At 33.8% G+C, this 15589-nt stretch overlaps 2 protein-coding genes and 1 pseudogene across 5 annotated transcripts; all 3 read right to left on the reverse strand.

Moving 5' to 3' along the window:
* Positions 1 to 800: 800 nt before the first annotated feature.
* LOC146905036 (uncharacterized) lies at positions 801 to 4872 on the reverse strand. 4 transcript variants are annotated; one of them, XM_085724885.1, is made up of 3 exons: positions 4677 to 4872; positions 4451 to 4527; positions 801 to 1410 (listed from the first exon to the last, which is right to left on the reverse strand). In XM_085724885.1, the coding sequence occupies exon 3, from the start codon at positions 1387 to 1389 to the stop codon at positions 976 to 978; it is 414 nt and encodes a 137-aa protein (XP_085581011.1). In that variant the 5' UTR covers positions 1390 to 1410; positions 4451 to 4527; positions 4677 to 4872; the 3' UTR covers positions 801 to 975. The 4 variants fall into 4 exon arrangements, with proteins under 4 accessions (XP_085581011.1, XP_085581009.1, XP_085581012.1 ...); XM_085724883.1 differs by having other exon boundaries at positions 801 to 1420; XM_085724886.1 differs by having other exon boundaries at positions 4451 to 4532.
* A 2752-nt stretch (positions 4873 to 7624) lies between these two features.
* Positions 7625 to 8236, reverse strand: LOC146905037 (uncharacterized; annotated as a pseudogene).
* Positions 8237 to 15289: 7053 nt separating this feature from the next.
* LOC146905038 (uncharacterized) lies at positions 15290 to 15589 on the reverse strand. Its single transcript, XM_085728426.1, has one exon. The coding sequence runs from the start codon at positions 15587 to 15589 to the stop codon at positions 15290 to 15292; it is 300 nt and encodes a 99-aa protein (XP_085584552.1).

Consider the following 15589-nt stretch of genomic DNA (forward strand, 5'->3'; position numbering starts at 1 on the left):
TGAATATTCTATTTTGAATAGCGGTGTCAATAATTAAAGGAATGCAATTGCTCCAACAATTTTGACGAAGAATTATATCCCTCGAGTACTTCTGAGGTAATTCCAACAATTTAAGTCATACTTGTGCATGAGCCGGTCTTTGGGAGTACGTGTTAAAGTCCTTGGTCCACTTTAAGGGATTAAACAAACCAGGTTTCAAATTGACCGTGTCTTGTGACCAAACTGTCCTCAGGTCCTCCACCAAGCCAAATGTAAATTCAAAGATACTCCTACCAAGTGAGATGATGAGTCAAGGATGCAGTGTTTTCCAAAAATTTTATAATTTCATTGAGACTTCCTTTGTTGTATAAGGTTTGTCTCCTTTACTAAGCACCAATTATCCATTAAGTTTCCTTTGACAGTCTTTCAAATTATTTTCATATTAATGCTAAGTTATCTTGATACAAAGTGAGTCTCCTTTAACCTACAGAATAGGGAGTGGTTCATTCTGCACAACATCAGAATTTGAGACAACTTGGGCAAAAGATTTTGTGGCTTCTGTCATGACAACAAGAAGTGAATTCAATCAATGATATAGTAGTGAATTGATTTTGCAGTGAGTGATCACACAAACAAACGATCAAAGCAATATGTGGTGAAACAACGGCGTTCCTGCTACATGTGTATCCTTAATCAAAAGTAATTTTACCTCTCCTTATTTTGTGATGTATATAAATAGTTGATTAAATTTCATATTTAATGGCATTTGCTTCCAAAATATTTAACTTGAATGATTTCATATTCAACGGATATGAAAATCATTAAAAGCAAATGCAACACAAAATATAAAATTAAGATAGCAAGATATTACAATCACCAATATTAATTAGTCTATAAGTAGACGTTATTTCTCATTGCTTTAAATTAAATCACTTTAACAGCAAAAAAAACTATAAGTAGCCACCGATCTAAATATCATTTTGAAACTCAACATCCTTAATCACATTCACCACGGATCCTTCTCGCTAATTGTATATCCTCGGGCATAACAGTGACTCGCTTAGCATGGATAGCACACAATTTAGCGTCCTCTAAGAGACCAACAAGGTGTGCCTCAGAAGCCATTTGCAATGCAAGAACAGCACGACTCTGGAAACGAAGATCAATCTTGACGTTCTGAACAATTTCACGGACCAACCTCTGAAAAGGAAGCTTTTTTATCAAGAGCTTAGTACTCTTCTGGTATCTCCTAATCTTAAGAAGTGCAATAGTTCTAGGAAGATATCGATGTTCCTTCTTAACTCCGATTGTGGCTAGTTTAAACTTAAGTTCGGCCTTGGGATCAACTCGCATCCTTGCAGCCCTTGCAGCACAAGTTGACATATGAGCGGTTTGCTTTGAACGTGCCATAGAGAAAATTTGCTTCCTTCTCTGCATGAAACTGTTCAGTACTTTTGTGAAAAATATATGAAACACATATTTGATATTTATAATCCAAAACTTCTTTTAGTCAAAGATATTTATTTTTAAATTAATGATATTTTTAAAAGTAAAAAATTGTTTTAAATATATATTGATGAATCAATAATTTCATTTGACTACATAAGTTTATAAATATATTACTTTTTTTTGAAGGAAAGTTTATAAATATATTACTAAAGTCTATATTGGTGAATCAATAATTTCTTTTGACTACATAAGTCTATTACTATAATTATTAAACGGAAAGATAGATAGATAGATATAATTTAATTCTTAAACTTGGCATCATTAGAAAATATTAGAATTGTCTATTATTTTAATTCAAGGCACATTTAATAGATAGATAGATAGAATTTAATTCTTATACTTGGCATCATTAGAAAATATTAGAATTGTATTTTTTTTATCAGAAAAAAATGAAGAAAAAAAACTATATTTATATAGTATTTAATATATATTGTATCTTCCTAAAACTATATTTTGATGAATACATAATAAAATATTTAAAGTAAAATTTAAGTAAATTTTTATTATTTCATAAATATCATATTTAAGTGAATTTTTATTATTTCATAAACTTCTTCAGATCTCCAGATCTATTTTTTTTAGTCAAATTCGACTTTAAAACCATCATACCCACTCCACTTTTACGTGGTATAATCATCCAAAATACAAGGTTTCAACTCATGAGTTGTTAAGAGTCCCACATCGGTTAGGAGTTGGCCTGACAATTTGTTTATAAGTGGGGGCAATCCTCACCTCACAAGCTGGTTTTGTGGGGTTGTGTTAGGCCCAACCACCATTTCTAATATGGTATCAGAGCCTCTTCACGATTCTTTGGGCCACCTGTTATCAGGTTTGTTATCAGGTTTCCGTTTCAGGTTTCCGTTATCGGGCCACCCGTCATTTATGTTCACGCTTCAGATGTGTAATCCTGAGCGTGAGGGGGTGTGTTAAGAGTCCCACATCGGTTAGGAGTTGGCCTGACAATTTGTTTATAAGTGGGGGCAATCCTCACCTCACAAGCCGGTTTTGTGGGGTTGTGTTAGGCCCAACCACCATTTCTAATATGAGTAAAGTCGAATTAAAGTCGAATATGAGTAAATTCTTGAAGTCTATTCTTCAAGAGCTATTCAGATGTGTAATCCTGAGCGTGAGGGGGTGTGTTAAGAGTCCCACATCGGTTAGGAGTTGGCCTGACAATTTGTTTATAAGTGGGGGCAATCCTCACCTCACAAGCCGGTTTTGTGGGGTTGTGTTAGGCCCAGCCACCATTTCTAATATGAGTAAAGTCGAATATGAGTAAATTCTTGAAGTCTATTCTTCAAGAGCTAATCTTTGAGTCCACACCTCACAAGCCGGTTTTGTGGGGTTGTGTTAGGCCCAACCACCATTTCTAATATGAGTAAAGTCGAATATGAGTAAATTCTTGAAGTCTATTCTTCAAATATGAGTAAATTCTTGAAGTCTATTCTTCAAGAGCTAATCTTTGAGTCCACAACGACCTACACTTGTCTATCTGAAAAGAAAAGAAAAAAAGTGGAATGAGACCTACTTGTCTCAGTGGATTCCCTAACTACAACGATAATGTCAGTCACTAACTAACTATAATATTCCCTGTTCAGTTAGTCGACAATCAATAACTAATAGTCTATGTATAGGCACTAACCAACATCTATCATAAACCTGAATTACAACTCGATGATAATAAATAAGTCCTGAACAAAAAATAAAATAAAATAAAATAAAGTAAAGGTGGAACACACATTAATTATTTTGGTCGTTTTCATTGTTGTAAATACTATCGGACGAGAGGGTACGTAATAGCATTCACATGCCGGTAGTTTGATATAATAAACAATACTTTACCGGAAATGACTCACATTTTTATTTATTATAATATAATAATTAATCACACATTAATGGTTCAAGTACACTCATAAACTGATTACTCAAAATATCAACATAATCATGTCATTATTTTTATTTAATAACAACCGACCTTATCTACCTTTAAAAATCTGAAATTTTAACTATCATACTAAGAATAAACTCACACCAATGAAGATTTTAAATAACAGTCGTGGACACGATCGCGGTCGCGTTATTGTTGTCGCGATTTCAGCTGTTACGGATACTGTGCTACATATTGCGGTTATCGCGGTGTGAATTAATCAAAACTTTGCACAATTACGCTCACCACTTTCTCTAACTCACCTCACTTTATTATTTCGAGGTTCTTCTTTCAAACTTCTTTTCCAATATCACAATACTGAAGCAAGCAACTACGAATTCATAAACACGAAAAACGAATTCATAAACACCAAAAATCCCATCTCGAAAATCCAAACTCACACAACCATATTCACACAGACATTTGACTCAAAGTTCCAATTCTTTTTCTCTTTAAAATCTCATTTCATCTATGTCACACACTTGCACAACAACACCAAAATTAAGTGAGTCAGTGGAGGAGGAAAAATATGTGAATTGAAGGAGTAACAAAGTTGTAGATAAAGAGGAGGTGATGACCAAGACTTGAAAATTGTGTTATTTTTGTTGCAACCGTAATTGTCGGTCGCGGCTGTAACGGCGTTTTCATGTGATTTGTCTTCCCACCGCTAAAATGTACAGGAAAAAATGGTATCGCCTCTTGCCTATACCGTTTTGTAATGGTAGATATTATCATCAATCCCTTAACAATATATTCCAAAGAATAAAACCCCTCTTGTAAATCTAGTTCTAGTTGGAACAATGGATCTAACTTTAACTTTGCAAAGTAACAAACATTGACACAATACTCATTTTATATCATAAAAAAAAAAAAAAAACTACAGAAATGGGGTTTCTAGTTTCTACTACCTATCTCTTGCATAAAAAGAATCATTTTTCTTCTAAGCACTAATTTCAGTTTTTCATTTTTCATTATTTATAATCAACAATTCCGATTCTAACTTATTAAAATTCAAGCTTAATTTAGGGAACTCACCTTTAGTAGGGAAATCTTCTTGCTCAAGGATACTCAATTCTCTCCCTCCTTCAAAGTTACTTGCTTCCTTCCAAAGCCTATACTGCAAACATCATCTATTAGTCTAATTTCTGCATGCAAAACGTGAACTTCTACCAAAATGGAAAAAATGGAATTTTTGGAGTAAAAATGGGGGCAATTTTCGGCCAGCCCTTTGGAAAGAGTGAGGAAGGAATTTCTCAATTACTTGATGGATTTGATAGAAGATTTGAGCATGCAAGTTTCTAGGGATTAAAAAATGGTGAATTTGTTGGTGAGGGTTTTGGGCTAAGAAGAAAAATGGAGGAATTGAGTTATGGAGAGGAAATCACGCGGAAGAAGAAGTAGAAGAAGAGGGAAGACTGATTTTCTGATTCTCTTTTGTCGTGCTGCATTGCTTATGTTTTTTTTAGCTGTACAATGCATAATGGTAAACAAATTTTCTTATAATAATGTTATATAGTTCGTGTTATTAAAAAAGATAAGATTTTTTTTATTATATTGGTTATATTAATGTTGTCATTGAAAAAGATAAATATGATTCGTTTAGTTTTTTATAATTGTTTTTATTTTTGAACAAATCAAAATGGAATATATATACTCAAACCAAAAGTGATTCACCCCACATAAGATGTGCTAAAAGTGGTGAATCACACATCAGTTGTACAATGTCAATGGCACCTACGCAAGAGGTCACCGACAACCAAGAAAACTAAAAAGATTACATAACACACATACAAAGAAGTGGGTGTCGCCACCAATCATGATAACAAAAAGCAATCGAAACCTGATTCGATGACAACCATAAGAAGGAATTCAGCTTAACTTTTTCAAGGATATTGTGAGGAACGGTAACCGCGTTTTTTTGTTGTTGATAAAAACGGTAACCACGTTTTTGAAGACACGGTTGTTCCTTTCCTTCCATATTATCCAAGCACAAGCAAGCCAGATAACCTTAAAAAATGAATGTGAAGATCGCAGCATACCCGCCAAGTGAGTAAACTGAGCATAGTGATCACGAATCATTCCTGAAGAGACTAAGGAAATGTTGAGCCAATGCCAGACTAAATACCAAATACTACCAAATATGTCGCAGTTGATGAAAAGGTGGCCCGCCGTCTCAATGTTATCGCACCCTCCAACACACAAGTTGTCATTTGGTTGAAGGACACGGTGTCTCGTCAAATTATATTTTGTTGGAATTCAATCTTGAAGAAGTCGCCAAGAAAATAGGGAAACCATTGAAGGAACTAGCTTATGCCACACATTGTGAATGGCACCCCTATCCATAGGTTCATCAGAAGACGTAAGAAATTGCAAAGTCCCACGAACCGAGTAACCTTGAATAGGGTCTACCAGCCACACATTGTCCTGAATATGATCCTGCAAAATGATGTTATTTAACAAAGCAGAACACTCCCTCACACTTTCATCCTCCCACGCCAAAAGACGCCTCCTCAAAACTCACGCATTCCCTCCTTCCTCCCATCCCAACGTCGTCATCTCCTCCACCGAACACTCTCGATGCAAGGGCAAATCAAAAAGGCGGTGGAATTTAATCCCAAGTGGAACTCTGCCCACCCAATTATCAATCAAGAAGAAAGTATTTCGGCCATTACCTACAACCCGCCTAGTGTTATCCTCAAACCAACTCCCCACTCCCGGCCCAACCCCTTCATGAATGTTACATGTCTTCCGCCATCACCCCGATGCGTGTCTCCCCCCTTCCCGAATCCGACCACCCACGTCACCATACCGAGCCTTTAACACTCGATACCATAACCGATCCTTATCAACCAACAACCTCCAGCACCACTTCCCTAACAAAGATAAATTAAATTCTCCTAACATCGTAACCCGCAAACATCCTTCTTCCTTTGGTAAACAAATAGAGTCCCATTTTATCCAAGCAATTTTTTTAGAAACCTCACCACCCCCCCCCCCCCCCCCCCCCCCCCCCCCCAACCCAAAAAAAAAAAATCTTTTAAACATAAATTCGATAAAAGAAATTATACCTGCGGAAGCCTTGAAGAAGGAAAGAAAGTAAACTGGAAGAGAAGACATGACAAACTTCAGAAGTATCAGACGGCCACCAAAAGAAAGAAACTTATTATTCTACAATGACATTTTTATATTATAAATAAATAATAATGAAATTAAATAATAATAAATAATAATGATATGGAAAAAAAAATTGGATAGAAAGTATTTCAATTGGATGGGAATGAATGTAAAAAGGAAAAAGACTTCTATACCGAATAAGAAATTCCTTATTCCCATATTTTGGTTCTTTTCAAAATTAAGCAAATTTTATTATGCATATAAGAGGAATCCTTGGATCTTACCCAAAAAATTCTTTGATTTGCAGCTTTATGGACAAGGTGAATTAGAGTTAGCAACGGAAGAATAATACGTGAGTCCAGTAGATTCTTATAATTACAATCCATGTAGAAAAGATGTTTTTCCATATCATTATTATTTTACATTTGTTATATTATTGTTGTTATTGAAAGAATAATTATGGTTTGTTGAGTTTGTAACTTTTGAAAGTTACAAATATCTATACTTATAATTTTAATCTATATCAAAATAATTATAAAAAAATTTGTTTGTAATTTACATGTAAATTTTTTATAAAATATCGTTAGTAATCTACATGTGTTAACATAATAAAGAGAGCAGAAAGATAGACACGAGAGTGCCTGTCATTATGTGAAAGAATTTACTAGTTATACTCCCTTCGTTTCAAAATGAGTGTCGCTTTAGCCAATTGCACACAAATTAAGGAATGGAATAAAGTAGTCAAATGTCATAGCAATTTTACCAAATTATCCTAATCAACTATTGGTTTGTTTTTCATTAAAGAAAAAATAATCCTTTGGAAGTAGTGTAACATAGTATTAATTGAAGGGTACAATTGAAAAGAAAAAGTTATTATTGCATTGGAAACTGAAAGCGACACTCATTTTAAAACAATTTTTTTTGGCTAAAACGACACTCATTTTGAAACGGAGGGAGTATATACTAGCGAAAAGACGGACACAATAACTTTACCTTTCCTTTTTTGTGATGTATACAAATATTTGACTGAATTTCATATTTAATGGTATTTGTTTCCAAAATATTTAACTAGAATGGTTTCACATTCAACAGATATGAAAATCCTTAAAAGCAAATACAATACAAAATATAAAATTAAGATAGCAAGTTATTACAATCACCAATATTAATTAGTCTATGTGTAGACGTTATTTCTCATTGCTTTAAATCACTTTAACAGCAAAAAAAACTATATGCAGCCACCAACCTAAATATCACCTTGATACTCAACATCCTTAATCACATTCACCACGGATCCTTCTTGCCAATTGTATATCCTCAGGCATAAGAGTGACTCGTTTAGCATGGATAGCACACAATTTAGCATCCTCTAGGAGACCAACAAGGTATGTCTCAGAAGCCACCTGCAATGCAAGAACAGCACGACTCTGGAAACGAAGATCAATCTTGATGTTCTGAACAATTTCACGGACCAAACCTCTGAAAAGGAAGCTTTTTTATCAAAAGCTTAGTACTCTTCTGGTGTCTCCTAATCTCAAGAAGTTCAATAGTTCCAGGACGATATCGATCTTGCTTCTTAACTCCGATTGCAGTTGGTTTAATCTTAAGTGCAGCATAGGGGTCAACTCGCATCCTTGGAGCACAAGTTGACATACGAGCGATTTGCTTTGTACGTGCCATACAGAAAACTTGCTTGCTTCTCTGCATGAAATCGTTTTCAGTACTTTAGTGAAAAATATATGAAACTCGTTTTCGATATTTTAGATATAATAAACAATACTTTACTGGAACTACCTCACAAATTTATTTATTATAGTATAACTAATCACACATTAATGGTTCAAGTGCACTGATAAACTGATTACTCAAACCATCAAGATAATCATGTCATTATAATAACAATTGACCTTATCTATCTTTAGAAATATGAATGTATAACTATCATTAAACAATTAACTAAGAATAAACTCACACTAATGATTAAGTATACAGTCTCGAATTCAATTTCATGGTGAATTTTCCAACACTAATTCTAATGCAATTAAAGCCTATTAGAAGCTCACCAATCCATGTCTCATTCTGAACATTCACTGTTCCATCATATTTGAGTGTGTAGGTTGGTATAGTATTCATAATTTGGTCCATGTATACTTCACTATAAGGAACCCAAATACTGTAAAAACAATCTATTGGAACCCTAAATAAAAACAATCCATTTGAGTGTGTAGGTTGCTAGATTAAAGAATTCACATACTCATTATTTATAATGAACAATTTTGATTCTAACTATTAAAATTCAAGCTTAGTTTAGGGAACTAACCTTTAGTAGTGAAATCTTCTTCACACCCAAACTCCAATGATACTCAAAGTTACTTGCTTCCTTCCAAAGCCTATACTTCAGACCCTAATCCAATAAAATATGTTGGTGAGGAATTGAATTATGGAGAGGAGGTCACGTGGAAGAAGAAGAGGGTCGAAGGTGTGATTTTCCGATTCTACACAGTATATTTGTTACGATATAAGAGTTACAATATTTGTTATAAGGAATTGAGTTATGGAGAGAAGAAGGAAAAAAATAAATAAGAGTTTATATTATATTTGTTATATCGTTGGTATCATTAAAAAAATACGTATAGTTTGTTACAATATGAAAGTACAAAATATCTATTATTTATACTTTTAATTTTAATCAAAAGATAAGTTTAGTTTGTTACAATATGAATGTAAAATATCTAATAAATTATATCTACAATTTTAATCAAAATCAAATTAATTTTAATCGTGTAACTAAAAAAAAAATTAATCAAAAGATAAGTATTGTTTGTTACAAAATGAAAGTACAAAATATCTATTATTTATACCTACCATTCTAATCAAAATCAAATTAATTCTAATCAAAAGATAAATATAGTTTGTTACAATATGAAAGTACAAAATATCTTTTATTTATACCTACAATTCTAATCAAAATCAAATTAATTTATACGCATTACCGCAATATGAAGAGTGTGCATACGGTCACGGAGTTCCCGTCTCCATGCTAGTAATCTATAATCTATATATCTATGTTATATATAAAGAAAATATGAGATTTTTGGTTCACTCTTTCATTATTCTAATTATACCCTTAAACAATACTTTCCTCTAATAATGATTGATGTTGGTGTCATTAAAAATATAATAATTTGTATTAGATTTTTTTGTTCTATTCTTGATGTCATTGAAATATATAAACAAGGTTAGTTTGCTTTGTTATAATATTTTTTTGTTACAAGGCAAAATTGTTATAATTTGAAAGTAACAAGTATTTATATTTATACTTTTAATCAAAATCAAAATTTTATAAGAAAAAAACGTCGTTCATAATTTTTAAACACTGACGCTATAAAAAGAGCGGAAAGACAAACACATGATGAGTGACCCTTTTTTTTGTGACCCATGGTAATCTACATTTTTTTATTTTTTTATTTTGATAAATAAGTTCAACCGGTATACCCCAGCCCAAACTTAAAATATTGCTAATTACAAAGAGCAACCCCAAACTTAGCTTCAAATCATACCAATTTGTAAAAAGTTCTATCTAACTCCAAGAGAAATCAAATATATGATATTTTGGTTTAGAACTGTGGCATGATTCGTCACTTAGTAACAACAAAAGAAATTATTGTTGGAGGCTCAAATAAGTTTTGCAAAGGATGATAAGAATAAAAAAAGGTGGCTTGAAAGGCTCAAGGTACCAAAGAAAAAATTGTCTCGTTTGTAATATAAATGATCGATCTTCCGTAAAGAACGGCCGCAAATTCATACATAAATAACTTTCACATGGAATACTCATGATAGAAAGAATTATAGTAGAACAGATGGAAATATTTGGCTCAAAATCTCACCGGTTATGTTATTCAGAAAAGAGATGGTGACTAATACGAGTACCTTCAGTAGTAAGTCCCAAAAGTTATCGTGCTCTTGAATGTAAAGGGTAAACTAGCCTCCGCTGTAAATGTTTTGAAATAACTTTCTAAGACTAAAACAAATTGAGCATAAATGGAAATGTTATAAATGTAATGCAAAGAAATAAAAATTTTATATGATAATAATGAGGATTACCAACAATAAAAGAAAGGAAATTGTTCAGAAAGGAAATCTAAGCTTAGCTTATTGAAAAGGAAAATAAATGCAGAAAATAAAATTATGGGTTGTTTCCCATTCAGCGCTTCTTTCAGGTCACTAGCTTGACGAAATAGATTGTCTCCTATTCAGCTCAAGTTTTACGTCTCGAACCTGACGGATATGTCTATGTGTTACTCTTGGATCTTTTTGAAGCAGGTTCGTCCTCTTCCAACTGATTAATATCCTATCTACCTAGACTTGACTTACTCCTAAGACCTAAATACTATTATGCAATTTGGACTCGATCTAAATTAAATACTATTATAATTACATTTTTTTTGGTGGTGGTCTTGGTTTGAATCCCAGACCTTTGCATATATTATGCATTGTCAATACCAACTGAGTTAAGCTCACGAGGACATACTATTATTATTACCTATAACTATTGTAATATCCCGCCTGTCAGTATCAGAATATTACCAGTCGATCGCGCCAAAGGATTTATATTTTGGAAAGTAAGTATAATGGAAATATTTATTATGTTATGTCAGCTTAAAACAAGTTAAGTATTAGTGTCGGAATTAACACGCTTGAGGCAAGGGTAAAATGGTAATTGCTCAAAAAAGGATTATTTAAGTGATGTTGGCACCAACATATTCATTCTTCACTTGTCTTTCTCTCTCTAGGGTTGAGAGAAAGAGTTTTGCTCTCCCTTCTCTCTAACCCATCGCCCTCTTCCTCCCTTTCTCTCCATCAATCCTTTACAGATCTTCTTCCTCAAATAGCAAGACTCTAATCTTTGTTCTTTCTAGACAACATAGTCATGTGAAAGCTTGGTTTTGGCTTTAGGCTTAGAAAGTTGGTTGAATAAAGAAATTAGGGCTTGGTGATGAAGTGGTGATTTGGTAGAGGAACCTAAAGATTGAGGAGCTAGCAAGGATTATGGTTCTTTTTATGGTAAGAATAACAAGTTTAAATGGTTTGAGCAAAGGAAACAAGTGGATCAAAAGCTAGGGTTTGGGCTTGTTTGAGCTTGGAACTTGGAGATGTCACAAGAATATTGTTTAGGTGAATTCCTTAGATAGTTTACCACCCTTGGTTTATGTGTTTCTCTCTTGTAAGATAATTATGTAAACTTTAGGGTTTTAAGTATTAGTTTAGTTACCCCTTTTCTTGTCATGCTTCCAATACTTGCAAATACTTGTCATAAACATGTTTTAAAGGTTTCCTATGACCACTAGAGTCATAATATGCATAAAGACACTTGGTTTTGAGGCTTTTGGGTCAAAAACACCATTTTTACAAGTGCTGGACTGTCACAACTCGCCATAGCGAGCTGGTAGCTCGCGAGGCGAGCTAGAAGTCAAAACAGGGGGTCCTGCTCGCCCCCAAATCGCAACTTCGAGCAGCTACTCGCCACGGCGAGCAAGCTTACTCGTGAGGCGAGTGGACAGTGCACAGTGCACTGTTTGCTCGTTTCGCTTGTTGTTGACAAGTTCTGGCTCAAGATTTCTTCAAGCAGTCTTTTTACAAAATAAACCCCTCAAACCAAGGTCTTATTTGATAAATATTGAGCAAGGTTTTCTTCAGAAAAAGCAAGTATTTGACATAGCTAGTAAAGCATGGCAAATGAGAGAATTATGTTATGAATCGGGTAGCAAGTTAGTCATTCGGGAAGAGAATGAAAGTAGAGCCTTGACATAGCTTGTCAAGAACTAGAATAGTTAGTAAAGAATAGAATGCTACGCATTAGTAATATGCTTGGTAAGGCGCGAGGTGATAAGAGTATTATCTTCGCATAGAAGCAAAGTACCATACGAGTATGGCAAGACGTGAATCGATTGATATCTATTCACAAAGTAAGTTAAACAAGCATATAAGTTTACCTCTAGTGGGATCGTTTAAGGATCCGAAGTAAAAGAGATAGTATGAATAGGTTTAGCCTTCATACATGCATAAGACTAAGATTTTAGTAAGAGTGTCATGTCTCTTGTAATCCTTCCAAGGTTGGATTCAAGGGGTTCCCCAAGGGGAATGGTTAAGCCGAAAGGGAGCCGCATGTCACTAAGTTAAGGTGTCGTGTCTTTTGTATTCCTTCCAAGGTTGGATATGAAAAGTTCTCCAAGGGAAACGGGGTAAGCCGTAAGGGACCCGCACGTCACTAAGGGAGTCCGGTGCGCTCTTGCTAAGCATTTCACCGGTAGTAAGGGATTAACTTCCGCATTTACTCCACCCGGGACTAATCCGTAAAATGAACTCAGATAATGTTGTTTGTTACACGCTAACATAATCAATGAAGCTGACTATGCATATTTATTATACATGTATATGTATTTTATAGAGCCTTGACGTAGATCGTCAAGAACAAGTAGAGACTTGGCGTAGATCGTCTAGAAGTAGTAAGATAGCAAGAATCACTTTTGTGATAAGAGATAATATGTTGTAGATACAACATATTAAGCAAGTAGAAGTAAGTAAAGAAAGATATGCCGGTGACGATCTTAGGTTTCCCCTAATCGTCCAGTTTAGAATCGTGTTATGATAGAAGTATATGAGAGCCTTGATGCATAGAGCGTATCTTGGCATTGCGGTTTTAGATTCCCCTTGACCGCCATGGCACGTATAAGAAGTGAAGCCTATAACAAGTTAAGAATATTATGACGGCCCTCCAAGCACATCCGTCTAAGTAAGCAAGTCCCCACACACGTATAATCAGCCGGCAGGTTGTATTGTAGACACGTGGTGACCGTAGGTTTCCCCCGTGGTTGCCTATAGCCTAGGGTTAGGTGGAACTCACTGAGACATTATGTCTCATTCCAATCCTTATTTGTTTTAGATACTAGGATGGATTAGCAAGCTAGTAGCCGGATGGATGTTTCAGCAAGTGTTCTCTGCAGCATGATATGGATATTCAAGGATGCCTTTATCATATTTTATAAAAGTTGAGTTATAATCTTATTGTACGAGCGCATTCGTTGTATATGAAGTTTTTATGTTGTAAATTTTAATGTATCCAGTACTAAACTAACGCACATGCTAAAATTTCTAAATACGTCTAGTATGGGTGTTACAACTACTACTACTAACTGACTACTAATATTAAATTACATAATGTTACTTAGACTTGATCTAATGACTGTAGTTATTATAACAACTGTAATTATTACTACGAATCTCTAAAATGCTTGCAAATAAATTATTACCTAAAACTACGACTCTAAAACAACTAATAGAAAAATAAAAATGTTAGTCCCAAATGAGAAGAGAAAAGAAAAGAAAATTGGTTAGTACTAAAGAGGAAAAATAAAAATAGACTAAATGCAAAAAGAAAAATACTATGTTAGTAACAACTAAGGTTTTGTTTGCGAGTTTTGAGGGGAAGGAAAGTAAAGGCTTAGGAGGGGAGGGGAAGGGAAGGAAAGGGAGGGAAGGGAGAAAGGAGGGAAAACATTCCCCTTGTTTGGGAGTTAAAAAATCAACAAGGAAAGGAAATGGAGGGCTTATGTTATAATTTTACTATTTTACCCTTTTTTTCCTCTTAAAAACAATACATTGTGTTATACTTTGTAATTTATCTTGAAATTTATTCAAAACAACTTATCTCATAAAAAGTAAATTATTACGATCTATTTTTAAAAAACAGCTTATTTATAAAATAAAAAAAAAAGCTTATTACGATCTCTTTTTCAAAAAACAAATTATTTATGCAAAACAACTTATTTATGCAAAACAACTTATTATGATCTCTTTTTCAAAAACAAATTATTCAAAACAACTTATTTATCCAAAACAGCTTATTACGATCTCTTTTTTAAAAACAACTTATCTAAAACAGCTTATTTATACAAATCTGCTTATTACGATCTCTTTTTTAAAAACAACTTATCTAAAACAGCTTATTTATACAAATCTGCTTATTACGATCTCTTTTTTAAAAACAACTTATTTAAAACAGCTTATTTATACAAATCTGCTTAATACGATCTATTTTTCAAAAACAACTTATTCAAAACAGCTTATCTGTACAAATCAGCTTAATACAATCTCTTTTTCAATAACAACTTATTCAAAACAGCTTATTTATACAAAACTACTTAATAAGATCTCTTTTTCAAAAACAACTTATTCAAAACAACTTATTTATCCAAAACAACTAATTACAACCTCTTTTAAAAAAACAGCTTATTCAAAACAGCTTATTTATCCAAAACAACTAATTACAACCTCTTTTAAAAAAACAGCTTATTCAAAACAGCTTATTTATGCAAAACAGCTTATTACCACATCTTTATCAAAAACAGCTTATTCAAAACAGCTTATTTATCCAAAACAGCTTATTACAACCTCTTTTCAAAAAACAACTTATTCAAAACAGCTTATTTATGCAAATAAGCTTTTAACGTAAACTAATGAATGATAACAAAACTATACTCTGAATAAGTTGTTTTTTGAAAAGAGACCTCTAAGAGACCAACAAGGTGTGCCTCAGAAGCCACCTGAAAAAAATGGTAAAATAGTAAAATTATAACATAAACCCTCCATTTCCTTTCCTTGTTGGTTTTTTAACTCCCAAACAAGGGGAAGGTTTTCCCTCCTTTCTCCCTTCCCTTCCTTTCCTTCCCTTCCCCTCCTAAGTCTTTCCTTTCCTTCCCCTCAAAACTCGCAAACAAAGCCTAAGAGACCAACAAGGTGTGCCTCAGAAGCCATTTGCAATGCAAGCACAGCACGACTCTGGAAACGAAGATCAATCTTGATGTTCTGAGCAATTTCACGGACCAACCTCTGAAAAGGAAGCTTTTTCATCAAGAGCTTATTAGTACTCTTCTGGTATCTTCTGCTATCTTGCTTCTTAACTACAATTGTAGTTGGTTTAATCTTAAGTACAGCATTAGGGTCAACTCGCATCCTTGCTGCACAAGCTGACTTACGAGCGATTTGCTTTGAACGTGCCAT

The sequence above is a fragment of the Medicago sativa genome, chromosome 7, assembly GCF_051527215.1.
Source record: "Medicago sativa cultivar Bolivia chromosome 7, Bolivia_mono, whole genome shotgun sequence".
Taxonomy (NCBI): domain Eukaryota; kingdom Viridiplantae; phylum Streptophyta; class Magnoliopsida; order Fabales; family Fabaceae; genus Medicago; species Medicago sativa.